The sequence below is a fragment of the Conger conger genome, chromosome 4 (assembly GCF_963514075.1).
Source record: "Conger conger chromosome 4, fConCon1.1, whole genome shotgun sequence".
Lineage (NCBI taxonomy): Eukaryota > Metazoa > Chordata > Actinopteri > Anguilliformes > Congridae > Conger > Conger conger.
In genome coordinates, this window is record NC_083763.1 from 864,843 (window position 1) to 870,842 (window position 6,000).

Genomic DNA, 6,000 nt, shown 5'->3' on the forward strand with positions numbered 1-6,000 from the left:
ATGTTTGGGGTTAAGAAAGTATTTTTCTACGCAGGTATATTTTCTGTGCAGTTGACGGTGTGGATCATGATATGCTCTTGTGCTCAGTGATGATGCAGATCATTCCTACAGCGCACAGCAGGGGGAGCCAGAACACCACAACGCAAGGCTGAGACGCTGTAACCACGAACACCAGTTACCTTTAACACAGTCTGTTCACTGTGCTGTCACCATGAACACCAGTTACCTTTAACACACTCTGTTCACTGTGCTGTAACCATGAGCACCAGTTACCTTTAACACACTGTTCACTGTGCTGTAACCATGAACACGTTACCTTTAACACACTCTGTTCACTGTGCTGTAACCATGAACACCAGTTACCTTTAACACACTGTGTTCACTGTGCTGTAACCATGAACACCAGTTACCTTCAACACACTGTTTAATGTGCTGTAAATGAATAATATCCTGAATTTCTTGGAGCCCACATCCTATTTTCAGAGCCTTTTCATTGCGTTCTCAGTAACTTTCCCAGTCAGTATTTCAGAACATAATCCGCACGGCATCAGTCCCAGTGCACCATTCATTCAAATGAGAACCCCCTGCATGTACAGCAGAGTTAATGACTGGATGATTGTCCTGGAGTATCAACCTCTTCTCTGAGCATTTTTACTGAATTAGAATATACAGTTCTGTGCAAAAGTTTTAGGCAGGTGTGAAAAAATGGTGTAAAATAAGAATGCTTTCAAAAATAGAAATGTTTACCTGCATACTTTATTTTAATCAATTAACAAAATGCATGAACAGAAGAAAAATCTAAATCAAATCAATATTTGGTGTGGCCACCCTTTGCCTTCAAAACAGCACCAATTCTTCTTGGTATACTTGCACACAGTTTTTGAAGGAACTTGGCAGGTAGGTTGTTCCAAACATGTTGGAGAACTAGCCACAGTTCTTCTGTGGATTTAGGCAGCCTCAAATGCTTCTGTCTCTTCATGTAATCCCAGACAGACTCGATGATGTTGAGATCAGGGCTCTGTGGGGGCCATACCATCACTTCCAGGACTCCTTGTTCTTCTTTACGCTGAAGATAGTTGGCTGTATGTTTGGGGTCATTGTCCTGCTGCAGAATAAATTTGGGGCCAATCTGATGCCTCCCTGGTGGTACTGCATGATGGAGAAGTATCTACCTGTACTTCTCAGCATTGAGGAGACCATTCATTCTGACCAACTCCATTTGCAGAAATGCAGCCCCAAACTTGCAAGGAACCTCCACCATGCTCACTGTTGCCTGCAGACACTCATTCTTGTACCACTCTCCAGCCTTTCGGCAAACATGCTGCCTTATGCTACAGGCAAATTTCACATTTTCACTCATTAGTCCAGAAAACCTGCTGCCATTTTTCTGCACCCCAGTTCCTGTGTTTTTGTGCATCGTTGAGTTACTTGGCCTTGTTTCCACGTGGGAGGTATGGCTTTTTGGCCGCAATTCTTCCATGAAGACCACTTCTGACCAGACTTCTCTGCACAGCAGATGGGTGTACCTGGGTCCCACTGGTTTCTGCCAATTCTGAGCTGATGGCAATGCTGGATATCTTCTGATTGTGAAGGGAAGTGAGCATGATGTGTCTTTAGCTGCTGCACAAGTTTCCTTGGCTGACCACTGCGTCTACGGTCCTCAACGTTGCCCTTTTCTTTGTGCTTCTTCATCAGGGCTTGGACAGCACATCTGGAAACCCCTGACTGCCTTGAAATTTATGCCTGGGAGAGACCTTGCTGATGAACTGCCTTCTGTCTTGTTGCTGTGCTCAGTCTTGCCAGGATATATGACTTCTGACATTAAACTGTCTTCAGCAACTTCATCTTGGAAGCATGAGTTTGACTGTTCCTCACCCAGTTTTAACCCTCCTACACAGCTGTTTCAGTTAATGATGGTGTTTCAACCTACATATTAAATTGATGATCATTAGCTCCTGTTTGGTATAACTGGTTAATCACACACCTGACTATATGCCTACAAAATCCCTTTGTGCAAGTGTACCTAGAATAATTGATGCTGGTTTGTTGGCTAAGTGTGGTCACACCAAATATTGATTTGATTTAGATTTTTCTATAAACTATTAACATTTCTATTTTTGAAAGCATTGCAAGCTATTCATTTTTTCACACTTGCCTAAAACCTTTGCACATTACTGTATGATCTCAGTTTTTCAGCAACAATATAACACGAGGGGATGGGGATGTTTATTTGTGCCAAAACCCAAACCCATGGACTGTAGATATGCTCTGAACACATGCATGACCCCAACAGTTCCTTTTCATAGTCTTTTAACGTTACCTAAGTTTACTATGATGGATGTTATATCCGCATAGCTGAATCATTTCAAGAGGACGTAAATTAGACTGGCGATAAAAATGTATTTTTGAGCGGTCTCTTTTCACTTATAAAGGTTAGCTTAGACTCGCTAGCTAATAGAAAGCCTAGTTAACGTACATAACGTTAGCTAATTAGCCTGCTATCCACAACCGCTTAAATGCATGTTTCACTTTGGAAGAACACGTACTTTTGTGGAGCCTACACCCATTGTATTTGCTTAACGTGAATACTAGCACCAACTTGCTTCCTGGTTGTAATTTCCGGAGGTGAACGACCGGGATAAGTTAGCCGTAGCTAATAATGCGGGTGTTCACCTTTTAAACGAAAGACGTTGCGTATCCGACGTTGTTTTGACCGAAACAATCACATCTAATACGTCTACAGCTGTACAGGAAGTGAGGTCGGAAAAGCACCGCAGTCCAAAGAATACCGATTGAAAAGGCTGCAGCTGCAGGAATAAGACTGAACCCCTGGATGAATCAGTCTGTGGCAGAAAGACACCCGGACATGCTCCGCTGCTAACAGCTGCTAAATCTCCCCCTGGTCATGTGTCCCAGGGCTCCAGCCGGCCAATCAGATCAGGGCTATGCTCGTAACTGACCAGTCACAGCGCACCAGCAGGAGGGTACAAGTGCTGATTAAATATGACCATCACGCTGGTGACAGGTGGGGATCGCGTGCACACAAACCAGTCTCACGAGCCATAATTCTGTCCCGCATGAGTGCAGTTCATCATTTATAAATTATAGTTTCCTTTAAACCTCACTTCTACAGTGGAGCAGCAGTGGTTTTCAGTAGGCAAGGCAAGTTTATTTGTATAGCACATTTCATACACAGAGGCAATGTAATGTGCTTTACATAAGAATAGACAAAAAACCATAGAAAAGTAAATTGTTAGACATAATTAGTTAGTAGTTAGACATAATTTAAAGAATGAAATTGAGTAAATAATGCTGTTCAGCCTTTCCAGCCTCCCCTTGTACCTCTGCAGACCAGTAAGCCCAGTCCACCATGCCACTGGAGAACCAGAACAGCCCAGAAGTATCAGAACAGCCCAGCTGGATTACAAACTCATTTATTGTGCTTCTCATTGCACACATCAGCAGTATAAAAATAAGCATGAAGTCAGTGTCTGGCTCTGGATGATGAGCTACACTCTGCAGTGATAGGAGTCACGAGCCTGCATACGGAGTAAACGGCTGTTTGCCGAGGAAACGCTCAGTGGACAGCAGAACCACCCTAAGGCATTATACAGTAGAAATAGCTACAATTCTAATGATACTAGACATGTAAATCCAAAAATACAGATTCACGTTGTACCACATTGTCTCCCTGTGAGGTTATGCAGTGCTTTAAACAGGAGTTTGGCACTTCCACAGTCAGTGCGGTAAACTCTGTTCTCGTGCGTATTGTGGCGGTGAGATCTGTCCGTAGGGCTCTTCTGACCGTCTGTGCGTTAAGTCATTCATACAATGTCACCCGAGCGAGTTAATCCGCTAATACGTACTGCATATGGGAACTCCGCGGGCGTGTCCGCTTAAAGTACTGTAACTACATTCACACTTGTCCGTGTCCGCTTAAAGTGCTGTAACTACATTCACACTCGTCCGCTGTCAAAAGTCCTTCCTTCATTTCATCGCTACTTGATCGTTAAAATCCCTCAAATCACAAACGCATACGTTTTAAAAGTATATTTTTCTAAGCGAGAAAAAGCGTGCTATTAGAGATGAGCAATTAACTGAGTAATCGCCTCTTTAAACAGCGGGTGTCGCTCTTGCTCTGGAGATTATTGAACCAGATATATATTCATTATATGGTACGTGTATTATACTTAGACAGAATGCTACAATTTCAGGGAAGGTGTGGCACTTTAACTTTTTTGTAACTCATTTCCGTTTATTTGCGGTTATGTGTGGTTTTGTTTGTGGTCAGGTTGCAGTGCTGTGTGCTAGGGTCGGAAAGGCTCGCCTGGCACTCTCCTTCCCAGAGAAATAGCGTGTTATTCATCGTCACTGTATTACCTGGGGAACGGAAGCCAGGAAAATCGTTATTAAATTGCTTACCTATATGAGAGTAGGCTACGTTCGGGTTTAGTGAAAAGCTAAATGCTGTTTTTTCACGGAGTGCCTGTCAGTATAGCGGTTAGCGTGGGGTGTAAACAGCAAGTTGTTTTCCGTTTGATTTCGGCGAAATGCCCTTAGCATTTGCCAACAAAAAACCCAATCCTAATAATTAGAAGAAAAATATACTGAATAAAAATAGTGCCTTCTGAAAACCACCAAATTGTATTTAATGGAGCCTCAACCACGCGCATGTATGTTATAGGCCAGGCTCAGGCGGAGCTGCTGGAATATGGCTAATGTGGAGTTTCAGACCACGTCACAGGTTCATTATTAAATAGGGTTGACTTCCCTTTTGAGGGAAAATATAGATACAATGTCTTGAATGTACATTTAAAGAGAATAATTACTTTGCGTTTGTATTTGCTAATCATTTAATAATAAATTATGTAAATGTGTGTTATCTGTATTCTGTTATTACGAGTGTATGTAGCCTGCGGCATGGACGTGTTTGACACGAGAGTGAATGTTAGTCGCTCCAATGAATTCAGATCACATTTTTTTTTATGTTCGTAAATGTATTTAATTGAATCTACCTGAATTGGTATTAAATAAGAGATCTATCTGATCCGTGACTGATGGCTCTGATTCTGCAGGAGAGCTCTAACACCGTCAGGAGCCGCACTGAGCACGGTGCTGGTGACGGTGAGGCCCGTAAGGCCAGAGCAATCGCCTCAGAGCCTGCCGGTCGCCGGGCAGCTCCCTCCTGATCGGTAATATCTCCGTGTTTACAGCATGCTAACTGTCCTGGAGCACACGATTATTTCATTTGTAAAATTCACATTTTTATTCACTAATGTTTTATCTGACTTATCGGAATAATTTATTTTGATTGTTGTACTTCTGTACTCTGCCATAAGAAAACATCTTGTAATTTTTGCTGAATCAAAAGGTTGTTTCTTATAAGCAAATAAACACCATAAATGGCTCATGGAGTGTTGTGTTTGTTTGGACAGTGTTCCATGGGGGCAATGAGCACTGTCATTACAGATGTAGAGTACTTGGCCAAGTCTATATAAATGATACTTTCATTTAAATGGTAAATGGTTGGCATTTATATAGCGCCTTTATCCAAAGCGCTGTACAATTGATGCTTCTCATTCACCCATTCATACACACACTCACACACCAACGGCGATTGGCTGCCATGCAAGGCACCAACCAGCTCGTCAGGAGCATTTAGGGGTTAGGTGTCTTGCTCAGGGACACTTTGACACAGCCCGGGCGGGAGATCGAACCGGCAACCCTCCGACTGCCAGATGACTGCTCTTACTGCCTGAGCCATGTCGCCATTTAAACCTGAAATTATCCTAAACATAACACCAACAGATGATGTATACTGCCAATCAGGTGCAGCCCCCCACCCAACACTCACCTGTTCAGCTAAACATGCATTCCCTTCAACAGAATACCCCTGTATCACCTGTTACTGAATAAGCCCCCAGTCCCAACTATTATGTCAGTCAGAATAGACTTATCTGTGTCTTTGTGCAATGTCATGAATGAGCTGCCATAGGGGCC

At 42.9% G+C, this 6,000-nt stretch overlaps 1 protein-coding gene across 1 annotated transcript in view; it reads left to right on the top strand.

Moving 5' to 3' along the window:
• The window catches only part of LOC133125960 (butyrophilin-like protein 2), a 34,126-nt gene extending 28,937 nt beyond the window's left edge, over positions 1–5,189 (top strand). Inside the window, exons 8-9 of the mRNA XM_061237719.1 lie at positions 2,917–2,984; positions 5,076–5,189. Coding sequence (XP_061093703.1) covers positions 2,917–2,984; positions 5,076–5,189 — 182 coding nt within the window. The remainder of the gene's footprint in view (positions 1–2,916; positions 2,985–5,075) is intronic.
• Positions 5,190–6,000: the final 811 nt, after the last annotated feature.